This window comes from Impatiens glandulifera, chromosome 3, assembly GCF_907164915.1.
Source record: "Impatiens glandulifera chromosome 3, dImpGla2.1, whole genome shotgun sequence".
In the NCBI taxonomy this organism is placed as follows: Eukaryota; Viridiplantae; Streptophyta; class Magnoliopsida; order Ericales; family Balsaminaceae; genus Impatiens; species Impatiens glandulifera.
This window is the reverse complement of record NC_061864.1, coordinates 62,621,168-62,643,439: the sequence shown is the minus strand read 5'-3', so window position 1 is coordinate 62,643,439 and position 22,272 is coordinate 62,621,168. Positions and strand designations below refer to the sequence as shown.

Below are 22,272 nucleotides of genomic sequence, written 5' to 3'. Positions count from 1 at the left end.
TGAGAAATAGAGATGTAATAATGTTTGGTTGAAGAATTGTAATTATTTCCAGCATCTTTGAATTAATTTTCTCATCAAGCATGGCAATCTACCTGTCTTGTTGGCAGCTGAAAAAGACTATTCTCTCTCACACACACACACTGAAAAACTGATAAAAGCTGATGTTACACAAGATGCCTATGACACCTTTAATTGCGTGCAGTTGGACCTCTTCTATGACCTATTTACTCTATTTGCATATATTAAAAATAGTAAAATAAGTAAAAACTATAATTTTACAATTTTATTTGCCAGTATAATTAACTCTAATCATTTTATGATTATTTTGAAGAATTAATTTTTTTAAATACTTAAAGGTTATTTATACAATAATAAAATAAAACTAATAATTTAAAATAGAATAAAACTAATAATTTAAAATAAAAAGTATTTTAATATTTTGAATAATGATTTGAGTACTATGATAAATATGAGAGAATAATACTCTCTTTGTTCCATTCAAATCTTTACATTTTGCCATTTTGAGCGTCCCACTCAAAACTAACCTTTCAAAAAATGAAAAAATGGTCCCTAATTATTTTTTACCACTATCTCTTTTTTACTTATATTACACTATATGTCACTCAACTAACACACTAATCATACACAACTCTATTAATCCGTCCTATTTATACCCTGTAATCCGCTCACTCAATTAAAAAATTTTAGATTCTTCCATTATGAAACCATAATCTTATTCTCTACCTCTCTATATCTCTCGTTGTTGTCACTCTCTTCTCACAATAGTTGACCCTCCATCTCTTGCCTCTCTATCTAATTATGTCCTTCCCATTTTCCGATTCTCTAGATAGAAATGAGTCGAAATCGGTAGTTTTTTTAAAGATTCATGGGTCCCTGAATCGATGCCGGATTTTTGGGAGTAAGTGTGATCGGATTCGACTTCAGAAGGGTTCAAAATTTTATTTCCATCGTCAATGGACTCCTTGATGGTCGAAATGTTGTCGTCGGAGGCCGGGAAGACGAATAACGAGACATCGGCTGAAATGGAGAGGAGAGTCGAGTTTTGAGTTATGCTTGCTATTCTCTGCCCTCTTGCGATTACACTTCCTAAATTCCAACAGGTGCTATTGTTTTTATTTATTTTTTGACGATGCATGTTAATAGATCTATGGTTACTTAAATTTGACTGAAATTGTACAAATTAAAGCATTTAGTCACCACATATTGAAATGTTAGGAGACTTATGTTAAAAATAATAAATAATTAATAATCTTGGAAAACATTAAATGTGATGATGAATCTCAAGAGTTGAAGATCGATCGTGAGAGGAAGATGAAGCTCAAGAGATGCATTATTTAATGTCATGAATTGCATTTACTTTGAGTTCTAGATTGTTCTATTTTATCCTTTAAATTGAGAGTTTCTCATTAGTTTTTATATCTCAAAATTAAGTGAGCTGTAGCTACTTAAAGAATTCTATCAATAAAATCCTATTTTCTTAGTTATAATATTTTTCCGCACCAACAAATTTGGTATCAGAGCAAGGTTACGTTTCAATCTTGAAATGGCATCTACTCTATTCTCATACTCTCCAAGTCAAGTTCCTATCTTTGAAGGTGAATTCTATGAATTCTGGAGCAGCCAAATGGAAATATTTTTCATATCCCTAGGTCTTTGGGATATGATAGATGAAGAAGAACTCGATGTGCCCGATGAAGACGACGAAGGATATGCGAAATTTGAAAAGGATCTCAAAAAACGAGATGCATTAGCTTTGCGATATATTCAACAAGGAGTTGGGAAAACCATATTCCCTCGTATTTTTGGAGTAAAAAAGGCTCAAGATGCTTGGGTGATATTGAAACAGGAATTTCAAGGTACGGAGAAAACGATCGCATTAAAACTCCAAGCCCTATGGAAAGATTTTGACAATCTAAAGATGGAGGATCGAGAAAAGGTACAAGATTTTTCTTCTCGTGTTTCTACTATTGTCAATCAAATAAAAAGCAGCGGAGATGAAATCAAAGACAAAAAGGTTGTTGAAAAGGTTCTTCGAAGCCTTCCTCAAAAGTTCGATCATGTTGCTGCTGCGATTGAAGAATCAAAAGATTTGTCCAAAATGACAATATATGAGTTGACTGGATCTCTTCTAGCACATGAGCAAAGAATTAATCGTTCTTGTACTCCATCAACTGATCAAGCCTTCAAATCCAAGCAAGTACCAGAAGCGTTTTCAAGAAGTCATCACAACAAATTTGGTAAGAAAAATGAAAAGGCATTCGGTTGGAAAGGCAAAGCACCACAACAATCTGGTGATTCTTATTTCTGTATCATTTGCAAGAAAACAAATCATGAGTCAAAAGATTGTTATTTCAAATGCAAAAGATGCAAAATCCCTAATCATTCTCAAAGGGATTGTCGATATCAAAATCAGGAGAAGAAAGAAGATGATGCAAAATTTGTGAAAGAAGATTATGACGTTATGTTTGTTTCTCTGAATGGTGAAGAGAAGTCAAACAGTCGATGGTATCTTGATAGCGGTGCTAGCAACCATATGACCAGCAATAAAGATATGTTTGTGGAGCTCAACTCAGACATTACTTCAACCGTTGTTCTTGGAGATGGTTCTTATCAAGATGCGAAAGGAAAAGGAACCATTGCTGTTCCAACTTCAGGAGGTAACAAAAAGCTTATCACGGATGTTCTTTATGTCCCTAATATTTCATATAATCTTCTTAGTATTGGACAACTTATTAAGAAAGACTTCTCGGTATATTTTGATGATGGAAGTTGCAAAATATTTGACAAAAAGAAGAATGTGGTTGTGGCAACTGTCGAAATGAAAGATAAGACTTTTTCTCTCACGTTTCCATTAAAAAGTGATTGTGCTTTAAAAGTGGAAAATGAAGATTTGTCTAAACTTTGGCATCTTCGATATGGTCATCTAAATCAACGGGGACTTCAGCTGCTAAAAGAGAAAAACATGGTGGTTGGACTTCCTTCTATTCAAGTGATGAATGATATATGTGAATGTTATATTTATGGAAAGATGCACAAGCTCCCATTTCCCAAAACTACATGGCGAGCAAAAGGACCACTTGAACTTGTCCATTCTGATATATGTGGCCCGATGCAAACTCCTACTCCTGGAAATAAGAGGTATTTCATTCTCTATGTTGATAACTATACAAGAATGATGTGGATTTATTTCCTTAATCAAAAGTCCGAAGCATTTTCTATTTTCTTACGATTCAAGTCTCTAGTTGAAAAGGAAAGTAGTCATATAATGAAATGCTTGAGAACTGATCGTGGAGGAGAATATCTCTCAAATTCCTTTACGGAATATTGCAAAGATAATGGTATCAAAAGACAATTAACTGTCAGTAGATCTCCGCAACAAAACGGCGTAGCTGAACGAAAAAACCGTACGATTGTAGAGATGGCGAGAAGCATGCTGAAAGGAAAGGGAATTCCAAATCTATATTGGGCCGAAGCTGTTCACACAGCTATATATATTCTCAATCGATCACCAACCAAAGCGGTCAGAAATAAGATTCCATTTGAAGCTTGGTATGATAAAAAGCCCGTCATTGATCATTTTAAAAATATTTGGGAGTATTGCTTATGCTCTAATCCCATCTCAAAGTCGGGAGAAATTTGAAGAGAAAGGCCAAAAACTTGTGTTCATTGGCTACAGTGATGAATCCAAGGGATATCGATTGATGAATCCATTGACCAACAAAATTATTGTATCTCGAGATATTGTTTTCGATGAAAAAGCTACTTGGAATTGGAAGGGGAAAGAAGTTGAAGACTTGGGATCACAACCATTTAATGATCCAATTGCATCCCAAGCTAGTACATCCCAAGCTAGCTCATCTCAACCTTCTGCACAAGACTCAGAACCTAATTCAGATAGTCCTCCAAGAAAGACCCGAATGGTTCAAGACATTTATGATGAAATTGAGTTTGGATTATTTTCTTGTGAGCCACAATTATTCCAAGAAGCTTCTCAAAAAGAATATTGGAAAAAAGCAATGATGAACGAGTTATCTACAATTGAGAAAAATTCAACATGGGAACTTGTGGACTTGCCAGATGGAAAGAAAACTATTGGTTTAAAATGGGTCTACAAAGTAAAGTATAGTGAGGATGGTTTGATTCAAAAACATAAAGCTCGACTTGTCGCAAAGGGTTATTCTCAACAACCAGGAGTTGACTTCTCAGAAACTTATGCTCCTGTTGCAAGAATGGAGACAATCCGTACTTGTGTAGCCATTGCAGCTCAGTTGGAGGTAAATATATTTCAACTTGATGTAAAATCAGCTTTTCTAAATGGAGAAATTTAAGAAGAGGTGTATGTTGAGCAGCCCGGAGGTTTTGAGATCAAAGAAGAAGAGAAGAAAGTTTATCGACTAAAAAAGGCATTGTATGGGTTAAAGCAGGCACCCCGAGCGTGGAACAACAAAATCAATAGCTATTTCATCAAGAAAGGCTTTAATCGAAGTACAAGTGAATCATCTCTCTATGTGAAGACTATTGATAAAGATTTCTTGATTGTATGTTTATATGTAGATGATCTCATCTATTTTGGAACAAACAAAGCTTTGGTGGGAGACTTCAAGAATCAAATGATGAAAGATTTTGAGATGACAGACTTGGGACTCATGAAATATTTTCTTGGTATATAAGTTAAGCAAAGTCCAGGAAGAATCTTTCTATCTCAAGAAAAATATATTGAAGATCTGCTCAAGAAATTCAATATGACTCAATGCAAGCCCCTCTCCACTCCTATGGCGTTGAATGAAAAATTTCAAGTTAACGACGACGGTGAGAAAGATGACTCAACTAGTTATAGAAAGTTGATTGGTTCATTAATCTATCTCAACACGAGACCGGATATCACACATTCGGTAAGCTTGCTTTCTAGATTTTTGAATGAGCCAAGTCAAATTCATTTTGCAGCCGCAAAAAGAATCCTTAGATATCTTAAAGGCACAAAAACTCAAGGCATTGAATTCAAAAAGAAAAGTGAATGTAAGCTGGTTGGTTATACATATAGTGATTGGGCAGGCTCGATTGATGATCGAAAAAGTACCTCCGGTTATATCTTTTGTCTTGGATCAAATGTAATATCATGGAGTTCAAGAAAGCAGAAACCTGTGGCATTGTCATCAGCCGAAGTAGAGTATATAGCATGTACCGATGTAGCTTGTGAAGCTGTTTGGCTTCAAAGAATTTTAAAGGATATGATGTTTGAGCAATGTGAGCGGACAATTATTCATTGTGACAATATGTCAGCTATTGCAATGACAAAGAATCATGTTTTTCATGCTCGGTCCAAACATATTGAACTACGATATCATTTTATTCGAGATTTGGTTACTCAAGAAGTAATTTCCATGAAGTTTATCAAGACAGAGGATCAGCCAGCAGATATCATGACCAAAGCCGTCACGATTGACAAGTTCGACAAATTCAAGAAGAAACTCAAGATTACTAATTAAGAGGGGGTGTTAAAAATAATAAATAATTAATAATCTTGGAAAACATTAAATGTGATGATGAATCTCAAGAGTTGAAGATCGATCGTGAGAGGAAGATGAAGCTCAAGAGATGCATTATTTAATGTCATGAATTGCATTTACTTTGAGTTCTAGATTGTTCTATTTTATCCTTTAAATTGAGAGTTTCTCATTAGTTTTTATATCTCAAAATTAAGTGAGCTGTAGCTACTTAAAGAATTCTATCAATAAAATCCTATTTTCTTAGTTATAATATTTTTCCGCACCAACAACTTAGGCATCAAATACTCTATGATGATCATTTTTTAATAGTTGGAACCCTTAATTACATCAAAAGTTATGTCATGTTTACTGCATAAACAAACTCCCTACTGTGGAGATGTTTAGTAGTAGTAAACATACAAAAATTGACCTAAATATCTCTATCTTCATCATCAAAAACTGACATATTCTTCCTTTCAACACAAAAACTAACATATTATTCCCGCTAACACAAAATATTACATTGTTAGGTTTTTTATTTGACATTGTTTTGGTGGTTAAAGAAATTCCGTTACACAGTATATTCTTGAGAGTTACATTAATGGTGCACCACCTAAAAGAAAGCTCACAGAGACAGTAAAAAAGTTCGGTTACAGTCGTCAAACAATCAGTGCTATATGGAAGACAACAGTGAGAGATATTGATGAGAAGTGGTTCAATCTTACAAGAACCAATGAGAGATATTATCTTGTCCCTAGGGAAGAAGAACCATATAGGACTTGTCAAAGCAGAAATGTTCATAACTAAGGTTATGTTCCTTTGTGTAGTGGCAAGGACCGTATATGGGATTAATGGTGAGTGTTTGTTTGATGATAAGATTGAGATATTTCCATTCATACAATATGTACCAACTCAAAGAAAATTAAAAGACATTCCAACAGTTACAATGAAAATAAAAGCACTAGAATCAGTCACTAGAGAGATCACAAAACAATGTTTGATCAACAAGGTAACAAATTTAAACCCTCTCAGACATTAAATGTCATCATAAAATAGTTATAACAAGTCTCCAAAATAAGATTGTAATGATAACAGTCTCATTTGGTGATATTATTACATGTTATCCCAACAATAAAGGTTAAATGATCAAATTTTGCAAGTAAGTTCAATAAGACAATGTTAGACCTCACATAGTAAATAATGATCCAGAATTTAGACATGTTGCAAGTAATGATGGGTTTAACATTCATCTTGAATTTCAACCACCAAACAGGCCATACACTAACATTAATGATTTAAGATGGTTTAGAGCATTACAATCATTACATGTTAAGACATCATCATATACAGTTACAGTTGGTGCATTGCTAAGAGCAGTAGGATCAAGTTTTGAGGATTTATGACACATAAAATTGAACTTTGTTTTTCTAAGCCTATAAGAATGCATGGTGGAAATACTCAAGGCAAAAGGGCATAACAACTACAAGACCCCACATATGAAAAAAGAAGTTCAACTCAAGGCAGACACTTTACCACATGTTCTAGTAGTAGATAAGTACTTAGTGAATGAGAGTATAGACTATTTGGTGGAATTAAATGAAGTTTGTTGGGTATTGGTTGGCCCAACATTGTAGTCCAATCTCTAGTAACCCGCTTATTGGGCTTGACCTAATAATATAAATAGATACTACTCTCTTGGTGGGAGGGAGAGGTCAAATTTCTTTGTGGTATTTGGATGCTAGTGAGAGGGTTGCCTCCTTTGTGTGAGATAGTGGTGCAACGGAATCGATAAACAAGAGGACTGAGCCAAACTTCAATCGCATTCACTCCCAACAATGGTATCAGAGCTAGGATTTAAGGTTTGTAATTGGAGTTTGAGATTGGGTTGGAGGATATAAGTTATCTTCACCAGTAAGCGCAGATTTGTCCTTTGTTCCTTCTTTAATCCTCTTATCGCTGCTGCCTCTGGAGAACAAGTCGTTGTTGTCTTGTTCAACCGTTGTCGGTGTCGCGTTTGTCGCGACCGTTGAGAATCAAAGTCGCCGTCGTGCTGTTACTGTGTCTCTACCGTGCCGCTGCCGTGCCGCTGTCGTGCCGCTGATGTGCCGCTGCCGTGTCACTGTCGTGCCGCTACCGTGCCGCTGTCGTGTCGCTGCTGAGAAAACGAAGCAGCAAATCCCCGAGCGGGGTGGGTAAGTCGAAACTTTCTTTAAGTTTCACAAGGTATCATAGTTTGAACCCTCCTATTAAATTCTGCCAATTGATTGTTGATTGCTTTTAATTTGTTTGATAGCATGTCTGGTGTTAATCAATATGGTATGGTTTCGTTTGACGGAAAAACTGATTTTAGGGAAGTCATGCATGTGAGGGGTAGATCTCAGGGTAGGTCGAATGCCCAAAAGAATGTCAGTAATGAGAGTTCTGGTAAGAAATCTCATCCTGCTAGTAAAAGCATATCTAAGTCTAGGTCTAGTGCTAAAAAGTTTTATAATTGTCATGAGTCTGGTCATTTTATCAAGGACTGTCCTAAGCCTAAAAGAAATCAGCATACTGAAAATGCTAATGTGGCTGTTTGTGAGGGCAATATGGGTGATATTTTTATGATTAATAATCTATGTGATTATGCTAGCTTAAACTCTGTGTTATTTGATTCTTTGTGCAAATCTGATTGGCTAGTTGACTCTGGTTGTACTTTTCATGTGACTCCATTTAGAGATCTGTTTTCCAACTATAAAGAGATTGAACATGGTTTTGTGTCTATGGCAAATTCGAAAAATTGCAAAGTGTTAGGAATAGGTGATGTATGCCTAAGGTTCTCTTGTGACTCTGTGTTTACTTTGAAGAATGTGAGGCATGTTCCTGATTTGCGTTATAATTTTCTGTCTTGTGCATCTTTTGAGAATGATGGTTTGGAGAGAAAGTGGGGGAAATGTGTTATGAAAATTTTACGTGGGTCTTTTGTTATCTTTACTGCTAAAAAGATGAACAATCTGTATGTGTGTCATGCTGAGACTGCTTGTGACTCTGTGAACTCTGTGATTGGTGATAAATCTGTTCTTTGGCATAATAGATTAGGTCACATGAGTAACAAAGGTCTAGAAATTTTGCATAAAGGTGGTCACTTTGGTAGTGATAAATTGTCCCCCATCCCCTTCTGTGAATCATGTGTGCTAGGAAAACAACATAAGGTGAGTTTTCCCATCTCCTCTTACCCAAATTTGTCTAAGTGTACTGATATCCTTGAATATTTACATGCTGGTGTGTGGGGTCCTTCTAGTGTTGTTACACATGGAGGGAACTAATATTTTCTGTCCATCATTGATGATTATTCTAGGAAAGTTTGGGTGTTACTTTTAAAACATAAGTCTGATGTTTTTGAAAAGTTTAAAGAGTGGAAGATTTTGATTGAGAATCAAACAGGTAAGATAATCAAAACTCTTAGAACAGATAATGGTCTTGAATTCTGTAATAAACAGATGAATGATTTATGTGTTACCTGGGTATTAAAAGACATAGGTCTGTACCGTACACACCACAATAGAATGGTGTTGCTGAGAGGATGAACAAGACACTTCTAGAGAGGGTGAGAGCTATGTTAGCGTCATCTGGTTTGTCTAAGAAGTTTTGGGGGATGCTTTGCATACTGCTGCTTATTTAATAAATAGGTCCCTTAGTGTTCCCTTAGGAGGGAAATGTCCTGAATCTGTGTTTTCAGGTAAACCTCTTGATTTGAGCAACTTGAAAGTTTTTGGTTGTGTTGGCTATGTGCATCAGAAGGTTGACAAGTTGGAGCCTAAGTCCAAGAAATGTGTGTTCTTAGGCTACCCTGAAGGGGTAAAAGGTTATAGGCTTTGGGATAGGAGTGAACCTGGGCTTAGGATTGTGATAAGTAGAGATGTTGTTTTTAATGAGAATGATTTTCCTTTCTTGTCTATGTCCCCCACTCCTGTTAATGATGCTCCTAATAAGGTGGAGCATGTGCCTGTAGTTTTTGATCAACCTGTTGAACATAATGTGAATGCTCCAAATGAGGTGGAGCATGATAATGTGCATGATATTGATGATTTGCATGATTCAAATGTTTTGTCTGATTCAAATGATTTGTCTGATGATTTGCATGACTATCAATTTGTTAGGGATAGAAGTAGAAGAACTGTTATAATGCCTTCTAGATTTAGGGATGATAATTTGAATGATTGCAATATGTCTGAATTTGCTTTTAACATGTTTGAATCCCTAGACTGTAATGAGCCTAACTCTTACAAAGAAGCTTTGAGGTCTAAGTTTTCTACTGAATGGATTGTTGCTATGAATAATGAGATGAATTCCCTAAAAATCAATGATACTTGGAAACTTGTTCCTAAACCTCATAATTGCTCCTTAGTGGATTGCAAGTGGTTGTATAAGGTGAAACAAGAGTCTAAAAAAGTTAGATTCAATGCTAGGTTAGTAGCCAAGGGATTTACTCAAAAGGAGGGAATAGATTATGCTGAAATTTTCGCTCCTGTTGTCAAATTCACTACTGTTAGAATTATGCTTGCTTTAGTTGCTCACTTTGATTGGGAATTGAAGCAAATGGATGTTACTACTGCTTTCTTACATGGTGAACTTGATAAGAATATTTATATGCATCAACCTGAGGGGTTTGTTGACCCCCAGTTGCCTGATCATGTTTGTTTGTTAAAAAAAGTCTTGTATGGTTTAAAACAATCTCCTAGGCAATGGAATATCAAGTTTGATAAGTGCATGCAATCTTTGATGTTTAAAAGAAGTTCTTCTGATCATTGCCTTTACTTCAAGAATATAGACTTTGTGCATGTATTTCTTTTATTGTATGTGGATGACATGTTGATTGTTAGCCCATATCTGAAGTCTGTTATGCATGTGCAAAAATCGCTTTGTGAAAATTTTGACATGAAAGATTTAGGTGATGCTAAGAAGATTTTGGGCATGAATATCATTAGAGATAGAACAAAATTTTCTCTTGTGTTGAATCAAAGTGCATATATTGCTAAAATTTTGAGTAAATTTTCTATGTCTGATGCTAAATCTGTGAATGTGCCTCTTGCTTCCCACTTTGTGTTAAGTAATGATCAGTCTCCTAAGACTGAAACTGAAATAACTGAAATGAAGAATGTGCCTTATTCCAATGCAATTGGGTCTGTTATGTATCTCATGGTTAGTACTAGGCCTGATATTGCATATACAGTTAGTTGTTTGAGTAGATTTATGTCTAACCCTGGTATTCCTCATTGGAATTCTTTGAAATGGCTTTTGAGATATCTAAAACCACTGTTGATGTTGGCTTGACTTTCTCTAAGTGTTCTGTAGGTACAAAGTTGGTTGGTTATGTAGATTCCAATTATGCTAATGATAGGGATAATAGAAAGTCTACTACTTCCTATGTGTTTACTTTGTGTGGCTCTTGCATAAGTTGGAAGTCTTAACTTCAACCCATTGTTGCTTTATCTACTACAGAATCTGAGTATGTAGCTGCCACTAAAGCCTTTAAGGAAGCAATTTGGCTTAGGGCTGTTTTGTATGAAATTGGTTTTCTTGACAAAAATGTGGTTGTGTTTTCTGATAGTCAATCTGCTATTCAACTATGTAAAAATCTTATTTTTCATGATAGAACTAAACATATTGATGTTAGGTTTCATTACATTCGGGATATTGTTGAAAAAGGCATTGTTAAGTTAGAGAAAATTCCTTCAGAATTTAATCCTGTTGATATGGGTACTAAGTGTCTACCTGCTGAAAAATTTATTTCGTGTCAACAGATTTTAAATTTTGACTTAGGGAAAACTCTTTGATGTTCGTCTTTTATGGGAATGGAATGCTTTGTGATCTTGCCTTCAATCTTTGTGATTTTCCCATGCTTTGTGCTCTTGCGTTTGATCTTTGTGATTTTCGCATGTTTTGTGCTCTTGCATTTGATCTTTGTGATTTTCTCATGCTTTGTGCTCTTGCGTTAGATCTTTGTGCTTTTGCGTTTGATCTTTGTGAATTTTGCATGCTTTGTGCTCTTGCGTTTGATCTTTGTGATTTTCGCATGCTTTGTGCTCTTGCATTAGATCTTTGTGATTTTCCCATGCTTTGTGCTCTTGCGTCTGATCTTTGTGATTTCCGCATGCTTTGTGCCTTTGCCCCTGGTCTTTGTGATACGAGTTTACCTTGGGTATTCTCTTTGTTGCCTCAGTGGTAATAAATTGGCGATGATGTGTCTTGCGATTCCGTGATTATGTTTTGCACTGTTTTGGGCCAAAGGTGGAGATTGTTGGGTATTGGTTGGCCCAACATTGTAGCCCAATCTCTAGTAACCCGCTTATTGGGCTTGACCTAATAATATAAATAGATACTACTCTCTTGGTGGGAGGGAGAGGTCAAATTCCTTTGTGGTGTTTGGATGCTAGTGAGAGGGTTGCCTCCTTTGTGTGAGATAGTGGTGCAACGGAATCGATAAACAAGAGGACTGAGCCAAACTTCAATCGCATTCACACCCAACAAAGTTGATAGATAATAATCTAGATGAATCAACTAGAAGGAGAGTATTGAAGGTGACATATGTTAGTTTTTGTGTTGGCGGGAAGAATATGTCAGTTTTTGTTGATGAAGATAGAGATATTTATGTCATTTTTTGTATGTTTACTAATATTAAACATCTCCATAGTAGGGAGTTTGTTAATGCAGTAAACATGGCTTAACTTCTGATGTAAGTAAGGGTTCCAACTATCAAAAAATGATCATAATAGAGTATTTAAAGGCTAAGTCTCCTAACATTTCAATATGTGGTGACTAAATGCTTTAATTTGTACAATTTCAGTCAAATTTAAGTAACCATAAATCTATTAACATGCATCGCCAAAAATAAAAATAATAGCACCTGTTGGAATTCAGAAAGTGTCATCGCTTGAGGGTAGAGAATAGCAAGCATAGCCCAAAACCCAACTCTCCTCTCCATTTCAGTCGTCGTCTCATTATTCTTCTTCCCGGCCTCCAACGGCAACGTTTCTGCCATCATGGAGTCCGTTGACGGTGAAAATAAGCTTTCGAACCCTTTAAAGTCGAATCTGACTCCCAAAAATTCGGTATCGATTCAGGGACCCATGAATCCTTCAAAAAATCTACCGATTCCGGCTCATTTCTATCTGGAAAATCGAAAAATGGGAAGGACATAATCGGATAGAGAGGCAAGAGGTGGAGGGTCGACTATTGTGAGAAGAGAGAGACAACGAGGAGAGATAGAGAAAGGTAGATAATATGATTAGGGTTCATAATGGAAGAATTTAGAAAATTTTAATTAAGTGGGCGAGTTACAGGGTATAAATGGGGTGGGTTAATAGAGTTGTGTAGGATTAGTCTGTGTCAATTGATTAAAATATGGTGTAATATAAGTAAAAAGTGTGAATAGTTGTAATAAGCAAGTAGGGACCATGCTTTTCATTTTTAGAAAGACAAGTTTTGAGTGGGACGTCCAAAATGGAAAGCGTAAAACTTTGAATGAGACGAAGAAGTAATAAGTAAGTTCTAGATGTTGTTTTATTTGTTTGGATGACCTCATTTAAGAATTACAATTATAATTTGTCAGGTTATGATTCGTTTGAAACAATTTTTTTTGGTGTGATCTATGTAGTTGACCGGGAATAAGATTAGACCTGATTCTCCGGAACATTAGTAAACACAATTAAATATATTATTATTTGTATTTTGTAAGTAAAATTTTTCGAAATCTAGATAAAATTGTAGTACATTAACGGCCTTTAGATGCACTTCCCGACCCATTATTATACCTTCTATGGCTATTAGTAATTTGGAAGAGTTTGTTTTCATTTATTTAACAACATTCTTTTAATTATTATTTTTTTAATAGTTTTTTCCATACAACAACATAGCTAATCTTCATTTGTAATATGAGATGTAATCTTCAAAACCCAAACATATCACCTACTTCTTTTTATTAATCAAATTGTCTTTTTAAATATATAAAATACCAAAATATTTCATTATTTAAATATTTTATAATTTTATTGTAATATTATTTAAGGGTAATTAAGTAAATAATGTTTTTTAAAATTAATTTTTTAATTTGTATCCCAAATAACCAACATACGAGCTCTTGTAATGTGATATATATATATATATATATATATATATATATATATATATATATATTAAAAAAAAACTTTTTTTTTTACATCAATAAATAATTTAATTATTTTCCATTGTATTGTTTTAGCCTACTCCTATATTCATATGTTTGAATTTAGAGTTCAAATTTGGGTACTGAAAACTCATCATTCAGTGGTAGTGGTAACTTATTGTCATGAGTGAATTTCTCATAATTTTTTAAAATTCATTTTGTTTATAGTTACCTAATTAATAATAAAAATATTTGTTTTTTCACAAGAAATTCATAATATTTTTAAAATTAATATATAATCCCTTAATTACTTAGGAGGGATTGAACTTATATGACAACTTGAAGGTTACAATTTAGAATTATTTAAAGTATTAAGACAACTTAAAGATGATAATTATTTGTTTAGACAAGTTGTTAAAGGATTTTAACCTTAAATGATGACAAAAAAAGTTTTAAAACTTTAAACATTTGATGTAAATTGATTTTATATTGATTTGTTTTCAAAGTTTTCTTTATATATTAATAACCATATATCTCATTTAATTAACTCATTAATATCATTCTACTTACTTTTTCATAATATTTACTATTTTTATTCTCTATTATCTATTTCTATAATTGTGTTGTGCAACCATTGCTAAACTAATTCTTAACTCCATGTAATTTTTTTTGTTCAGTGGTAGCAGTGGCAATCCCGAGTTTTGGGCTGCTACAGCCTTACAAAAACGTGAATTTTGACAGCTAAAAAAATAATTAAAAAAAGGTTTTGGTGATGTTAAAACTCATGACCAGTTTACCTTCTAAATTATTAGGCTAAATCTATTTATATTTAAAAAATATTAAAAATATCTTTTGTATTTTAATAAATGGGATACCCTTGGGAGTGGAATGTCCGAGCTCGGTGTTGGGCCAGGCCGGCCTGATTGATAGTAAAAAGTAAAGAAAAAATGCCGGCCAGATTGATAGTAAAAAGTAAAGAAAAAATGAAGTCGGTACATATATTTGACATTTGTTTCCTTTGAGGTTGATCCATATTTAAGTTGGATGTTTTAAAACAGTTAAATTAAGAATTTACTTAAAATTATTGATCAGTAATAAATTCGTAAAATAAACTTTAAAAATCATAAGAATTTAATTTAAAAAAATATTAGTTATATATTATTATTATTTATTTATATACATTAACTATTATTTAAAATTTATATTTAAATATAAAATTAATAATTAGTAAAATAACACTATAAAAAATTATATTTACATAATTATATTAATTAATTTATTTTAAAAAATAAATAAATAAACTTAATTTATAAATATAGATTTGTTTTTTATGTAAGATGATATAATCGTAAAATCAAAAATATTTATAAACTCGTAAAATTTTATTATTGTAAATTTAAAATTGTAAGAGTTTATATTAATCATCTTTAGAATAGTAAGACGTTAAAGGATAATTCAAAATTTTAACGAACTTATTTTGTTTGTCAGTTTACGTGACCACATGATATAATAGGCAGTTGTCCTCGAGTTTGAGGTATTTTAACTGGAAAAAAAAAATCTTGTTTTTTATTTCAAAATATATATATATATATTTTATGTTATATCGAATAAATATAATAATTAAAAAAAAAATTAAGTTTGTTGGTTAATGTGTGAGAGAATGTGGTTTAAGATTTAATCTTTTATTTATTTATTTATATATTTTGAATGTATCTACAAAATAATAGAAAATAATATCTACAAAATTTAAAACAACTTAACGAGACTTTAGATGTTAAACAATATAATAAATTTATAAAAATAAAATTATAGTTGAGAAGATCCAACATTTATATTAAGAAAAAACGATAATTCTAAGGATAAACTCATTTGAACTTTCATGATAAATGATAAAAGAGAACAAATCAAACTAACAAACTAACCTTGTTTGGCGTCCACTTTCCCAAACTAACCTAGTTTGTTCATTTATTCCCAAACTAACATAGTTTACTATTCAAACTCAGTTTTTTATTTTTTATTTTTTTTTATATTTTAAATTTATTATATATATATATATATATATATTTAAATTACTATTTATATAAACTAAATTATTTATATTTTGATATATTTTAAATTATTATTTTTATAAATTTGATTATTTATATTTTGATATATAATTTAAATTATTTTTTTATAAATTTAATTATTTATATTTTAATATATATATATATATATATATTTACATTTTAAATTTATTATATATATATATTTACATATATATATATATATAGTATAATTTTCATCCCCATAAAATTTTTTTTTTACTATTCAAATTATTATTTATATTTATTTGGTTGTCTTTTATTAAAATAATTTTGACAACTTTTCATTCAAATTATTATTTATATTTATTGGGTTATCTTTTATTAAAATAATTTTGATAACTTTTCATTATCATATAATTTCACAATAAAAATTTTATCAATTTTTATTTTGTTGTATTCATAAAAATATGTCTTAAGTTAATGAACCATTAAATATTTATATTAAAATATAAATAATTAAATTTATAAAAAAAAATTAAATTATATATCAAAATATAAATAATTAAATTTATAAAAATAATAATTTAAAATATATATCAAAATATAAATAATTTAGTTTATATAAATAATAATATAAATATATATATATATATATATATATATATATATATATATATATATATATAACTGAGTTTGAACCTAACTAAATTATGTTAGTTTGGGAATAAATAAATAAAAAGGTTAGTTTGGGAAACTGTTCCAAATTAAACCATATTAAAAACATAAATACAAATGATCAAAATAATAAGAAACTAATACAAATGACATGTAAATTTAAATCAATTTCAATTACTTGTTTCCATAAAAATAGAAAATAACTATAGATACAACCATATAATCTTTTTTGTTGTTAAAAATGAGTGAAAATGAGTGAACATTTTGTTGTTAAAAATGAGTGAACACAAACTCAATCGAAAGATATGAAATATGAACAACAGATACCCATTAACCGATAACTCATTAAAGTTTAATAGTATTATTTGAATTATAAATTCGATCCAACTAAATATTATGACGTATCAAACAAAAATACAAACACCAATAGAAACATTACAGACATATTTACATTAGGGCTGAGGTGAGATTAATTCTACCCAAAATTTTTATTTTTTATATTTTTTCTTTTTATGGTATGATGTGATATTATTACCAAAATTTTTAATTTAATTTACTATTATTTTTTATTTTAAAAATAGTTAAAATTCAACTGTTTTATCCATAATAATTTTTTTTTACTTTATTCAAGTTAATTTTTTTTTAAGCTCAAACAAACTTTTAAGTTTTGATTTTGCTAATAATAATCTGAATTTCTGAAAAAAAAAGATTGAACATTGATGTAGCCCACCACGGGTAGTACCACAGAAGACTGATTAGCGGGAATTGGAATGGTCCTTTGATCTTTGATACACAATTTCTGAGAGAGAATCTCTTAAATTTACCATATAAAGACGACAACACACACCGTGAGAGAGAAAGAGAAAGAGAAAGAGAGAGAAGTTCGTCCTTTACTCCTCCCTCCCTGCCTTTCAAAATGTGGGTATTATCCTTCTTCTTCTTCAATCTCTCTCTCATGCATTAATGTCCGGTCTCTGAGCTGAAACAGTGTACGCGACCGTGGTCTTTTGATTAGCAGTTTGGTCAGAAAATTAACCAGAAATTTGTCTTTCTTTCTGCTCAAACAGAACAGAACAATATACAGTCTTCTTTTGCATCCTCCGAAGGACCCCTTCTTCCTCCTCCTCCTCAATCTGCTCCTATGCCTAGTGAGTTCCTATATCTCATCATTCTTATCTGGGTTTGTGTTTTTTCTTTCTGTTCTTTGATTAAAGTCTGTTTTCTGTTCTGAAACCTGGAGATTTGTCTTCTTTTTTAGTTTCCTTTCTTATTTTAGACCGTTTTCTTGTTCCATGTGTTCATTATCTTGTAATTTCTGACTGCAAACAACTTCAATGAGATCTAACATTAGTGAGATCTTAGATTCTTTGATTGGGCTGTTCTCCTCTTTCTTCTTACTCTTGTGGAAACAAAGAGGGAATTGGGAAAATGGAAAATTGATTTTGGGTTGTTCTAATTGTCTTTTCCAATTACATGTACCTTGTTGTTTGGGCATAGTTTTGACTTTTAGGTTTTTGAGAAATCATACTGTTTTGTTATTTGGTATGTTTGTCACTGGATCATGAATTTTTCAATGGAATTGTGATTGTGACAAAATACAGTTTAATGAGAAGTGGGTAAAATGCCTATTTGAAACAAAATAGAAGAAAGATTATAAAACAAAGCTTGAAAGTAAAAAATTGTATAATTCAATGCTATGATTGAGAAGCCCAATTTGGGTATGAGAAGAAGAGTAGTAACTAGATTTCTCAATTTTATTCATTCTAGGTTCTTCTGAGGATGATTGAGATCTTCTTAGGATAGTTTGTTAGAGCTCTCTATTTTTTGAAGTTAAACATTTAAGTAGGAATCGAACATGAAAGAATACTCTTTCCAATCCTCTCTTCTAGCTTAGCAGTAACAAAAAACACGTCAGGCGGCAAGTTCTGCGCTGGTTAAATGGTTAAGTGTATTTGCGGGATATTAGTTTAACTGCAGTTCCTTTTTTTCCAATACTTTTTCCTTTAAGTTATCTGATTTTCATTTCTATGAGATAGTTTTTTCTCTCCATCCACATTTTCTTCTTCTTTTTTCCAATTTCTTTTACCTTTCTTGTTGTTTGTACTAAAAGAAAACTATTTTGGAGACTTTATTAATATAAATTTTAACATTTAAAAGATCTCTATAAAAGTGGTGCAGATCTTGATTGTTAGAATAACAAATTTGACATGGCAATTTTGTATATTTTAAATGAAAGTTGCTGGCTTTAGTAGTGGCTTCCATTTTCAGTTTGGACCATATGTGGGAGTTAGTCTACTCTTACTTTATTTTTCAGAATGGGTTTTCTGGTTGGCTGGCTTAGTCTCCTCTTACCCAAAGTCAACTTACTTCAATTTAATTTATTAACTTAATCTCTTGCAGGCAATTTTCAATTATTTAAAAAGTAACTAATTAAACTAATGACTAAGTAGCCACTACATTTCATTAGGTTCAAGATTTTGTATACGAAGTTAGAATTAGTTCAAGTGACAAGAGTCGGTGTATAAAATATCAAAAGTTACGAGTTTGATTCTCACTTAAAACGCCTTAAGTTGAAGTGGGGCAATGTCTTTTCAGTTAAAATTGTTTTTAACTGAGTTTAAAGACAGACCATTGAACCTGAACTAATTCTTATATCTCCTATTGTGGATTTATTATTTTGATTCTTATAATTTTCATTCCAACCTCATGTTTGCAGTGAGTTAAGAGTAAACTTGTTGCTAGATCTATTCAATTTATGCAAGATGAAGTTTGTATCAAAGAATTGTTGGAAGCCAAAGCTGCCTTTGCACCCGAAAGAAAAATCAGCTACACGCTTTTGTATGTTTTCCAAAGTAAAACCATGTAATTACGGTCCTGGAAAGACTCCGGTGTATCTCAATGTCTACGACTTGACAACGATGAATGGCTATGTTTATTGGGCTGGCCTTGGCATATTTCACTCCGGTGTTGAAGGTAAATTTACATTCTTCCACATGCCAGTTTTCAAACATTGACAGTGTTTCGATTTGAATATAGAAAATGGTTGTCAAAGATGATATTGACATACATTAACAAAGTGTTTATTTCAGAGATCACGATTCAAAACAGAACTTAGTTGACACATAAAGTGTTTATTGGGGGCATGTTTATAGCCTTTTGAAGTAAGGTTATAGTTGTTTTTCTTTTCTTCTAGAAAAACAAAGATATTCCAAGAGTTATTCGGTTAAGTACATCGACAAAAACATGTACATATCATAAGCAAACCCTTACAATTTTTCTCTACAATTCAACAAATCATACTCATAAACACCTATTAAAGGTCAAATGCGCTGATATAGTTCAATTACTTTTTCGGGTTTCATTCCAGTTCATGGAGTAGAATATGCATACGGAGCACACGAATTTTCTTCTAGTGGCGTATTTGAGGTTGAACCTCGACAATGCCCGGGATTCAAGTTTAGAAGGTCTATATTTGTTGGAACTACAGATTGGGACGCTGTTCAAGTAAGGGAATTCATGGAGATGTACTCTTCCAACTATAACGGTGACATGTATCATTTGATTGCCAAGAATTGCAACCATTTTTGCAATGATATTTGCTACATGTTGACTGGAAAATCAATACCAAAGTGGGTAAATCGCCTAGCTAAACTAGGTAAATTTTTCGTTATCCTTTATTTCTTTTCGGAATTTTACAATAAATCTGAATTCATTAAGATTATTCTTGTTATTTTGTTGTTGTTAGGCTCGATGTTCAATTGCATGCTGCCCGAAAGTCTAAAGATATCTGCTGTGGAACGTGATCCTGGTTACCAAGAATGCGACGACAGTGAGAAGACGAGGCTAAGAACGTCATTTCATTGCTTATCGTCTATTTCATCTAGACAAAAGCAGTTATCTAATTCGTCGATTTTGCTTCAATCACCCCTAAAAGGCTGCCTGCCTCCATGGGAGTTGAGAAAAGTTGCAGTGTAAGAAGGCATGTATTTGAGAAGATGATTTTCTTTTTATCACTAAACGTTTGTTGGTATTGAGAATGTATTTAAATTTGTGTAAAATTATTAGTGTATGGTCTATGTAACATATATATTTGATATTCTGTCATACTTTGCACTTGTGTAAAAATTAATTTTGTAAGTTTGTCAAAAGAAAAAGGTATTTTATTTGAAAAGGGGTTATTTATAATGGTATTCTTTCCAACTTAGATATTACTTTTTTTTCACTTAAATTGAGATGATTTTATTAATGTCTAATGTATGTGTCAAATCAAATTGTTGTTTTTTTTGAAATTTTGAACTATGATCTTGTCTTAGAATTTACATGCATTACTTAATTTGAAATGAATATAATTTTAAGGAGGTAACTAAAATTTGCAGCAACTCGACCAAACATAATTCAAAATGGTTTATTTTTCTATTTAGTTGATATATTTTTTAGAATAATATAAGTGAGAATAAATAAATTAAATAATAAAATATATGATATATTATATTTTGAATATAATAACTCATAGAATTAATAAATCAAAAGGACAAAATATATAAATTTATTACTAGGAGAAACACTGTTGAACAAATTGTGAAATAAATAAATTACAAATGCTAAAAATTATATTTGATTTATTATATTTTAGACAATTATTTTTAGTGTTAAATTATATTATTTTTACTCTAAATTATATTTTGTTTTTAATTTATTTCGTCAATGTATTATTGATTATGAAAAACTCATGAAAAAATACTACTAAATAATGAGTAAGGACAATTTGCGATTAAATAATGATTATGGACAACTTGTGATTATATTATTTGAGTCGGTCTTTAAATTAAGATAAAACATAATTTATGATAAACAATTTAATAATGGTTCATAACTTAAAAGATATAAATTTTTTTTTTTTTAAAGATGAACAAGATCTTATTTATTTTTTTTTATTTTTCCAAGATTAATTTTTAATTATTACTTTTATACTTAATTATAAATATTTTTTTTAATAATTATACTTAATTATATATAAATAATAATTTAAAAAAAAAAACAGTTTAAAGTTACTTCATTAAAAAGCCTAAAAGTTGAAGAAATAGTCAGAATCAAATTATACCGTCTCTATCTTTAATTAAAAGATGACAAACAACGACCCTAAAGTAACTGATTTGAAAGAAACCCTGAAATTAGGAGTTTAAGACTGAATAATCGATATTCTTCGTGAGATTGAGAAAAGAAATATTTTTTTTTGGTTAGATCTATACTAAATGTGCCTTAAGATTAATTAAAATAGGTGTTTGATTTTGTGTTAGATTTTGAAATCTGTTGGGCTAGTCTAAGTGGTTTGACCTAAACAATGAGCTGGTTGTGCTTCTTTGCATACATGTGAGGATTTTATTATTATTTTTAATTCAAAAAAGAAAATATTCAACCAATATAGTTTTGAATAGGTTTAATCAATGTGGTACACTTAAACATGGATTGAGATATTTTGAAGTCATTATATCCTAATATCAATAATGTCTTTAATTTCAACTTTTAAGTCATATCTTGAAGTCCCCGTAATTGACTAAACCTATTAAATTGTTAATTAAATGAGATAATTGCAGCTCAATTTGTTTTTATTTGAACAAAAATACGAGTTCGATTATCACATAAAACGTCTAAGATAGAAAACATTAATGCAGGTGGAGCGTCAATATTTTCTGCAATTTAATAAGCTCATCTCTTGAGCGCAAATATTATTGTCGTTTCTTAGCTTGAGAGATATGATTTGAATGTTTAACTAAGTGCTAGAAAACAATCATGGTTAAACATTAAAGTAGATAGTTAATCCCAAAATTATTTATATATTTCAGCATCAAAATACTATCAAAAACATATCCAATAACCATATTTATCAATGTTAGACTTCGACAATATTACCTTTTGATGAAGA

At 31.4% G+C, this 22,272-nt stretch overlaps 1 protein-coding gene across 2 annotated transcripts; it reads left to right on the top strand.

The window, feature by feature from the left end:
- The first annotated feature begins 17,206 nt into the window (after positions 1-17,206).
- LOC124930211 (deSI-like protein At4g17486) lies at positions 17,207-20,481 on the top strand. 2 transcript variants are annotated; one of them, XM_047470570.1, is made up of 5 exons: positions 17,207-17,490; positions 18,516-18,521; positions 19,066-19,322; positions 19,717-20,004; positions 20,095-20,481. In XM_047470570.1, the coding sequence occupies exons 3-5, from the start codon at positions 19,112-19,114 to the stop codon at positions 20,322-20,324; spliced, it is 729 nt and encodes a 242-aa protein (XP_047326526.1). In that variant the 5' UTR covers positions 17,207-17,490; positions 18,516-18,521; positions 19,066-19,111; the 3' UTR covers positions 20,325-20,481. The 2 variants fall into 2 exon arrangements, with proteins under 2 accessions (XP_047326526.1, XP_047326525.1); XM_047470569.1 differs by lacking the exon at positions 18,516-18,521 and having other exon boundaries at positions 17,207-17,497.
- The last annotated feature ends 1,791 nt before the right edge of the window (positions 20,482-22,272 follow it).